General features: G+C 68.0%; 1 protein-coding gene across 1 annotated transcript in view; it reads left to right on the top strand.

The window, feature by feature from the left end:
* Positions 1 to 92: 92 nt before the first annotated feature.
* Positions 93 to 284, top strand: part of RAD9A (RAD9 checkpoint clamp component A) — a gene marked incomplete at both ends in the record, with an annotated part of 1,278 nt that continues 1,086 nt past the window's right edge. The window contains one exon of the mRNA XM_014309272.1: positions 93 to 227. Coding sequence (XP_014164747.1) covers positions 93 to 227 — 135 coding nt within the window. The remainder of the gene's footprint in view (positions 228 to 284) is intronic.

Here is a 284-nt window from a genome sequence, read left to right as displayed (position 1 = left end):
ATGAAGGAGCAGCTCCCTGCCCGGGGCCCCCCACAGCTCCTGGGTGTTCCCAAGTCCCAGGCAGGTGACAGTCCCCGTATCCATCCCCACAGTCCTTCCTGGGCGTCTTCCGCTCGCTGCCCTCGCTGGAGAAGTCGGTGGGGAAATGCCTCATCCTGCTCAAGCCCCGTGCCAGCCGCCTGGTCCTGCAGCTCCACTGCAAGCACGGTGAGTACCAGCGGGGACAGGCACAGCGGGGGCGTGCTGGCACCGCCTCCTGCCCTGCTGAGCTGCTGTCCCCCCTG

This window comes from Geospiza fortis, unplaced genomic scaffold (assembly GCF_000277835.1).
Source record: "Geospiza fortis unplaced genomic scaffold, GeoFor_1.0 scaffold450, whole genome shotgun sequence".
Lineage (NCBI taxonomy): Eukaryota > Metazoa > Chordata > Aves > Passeriformes > Thraupidae > Geospiza > Geospiza fortis.
This window is presented reverse-complemented; position numbering and strand designations above follow the sequence as displayed.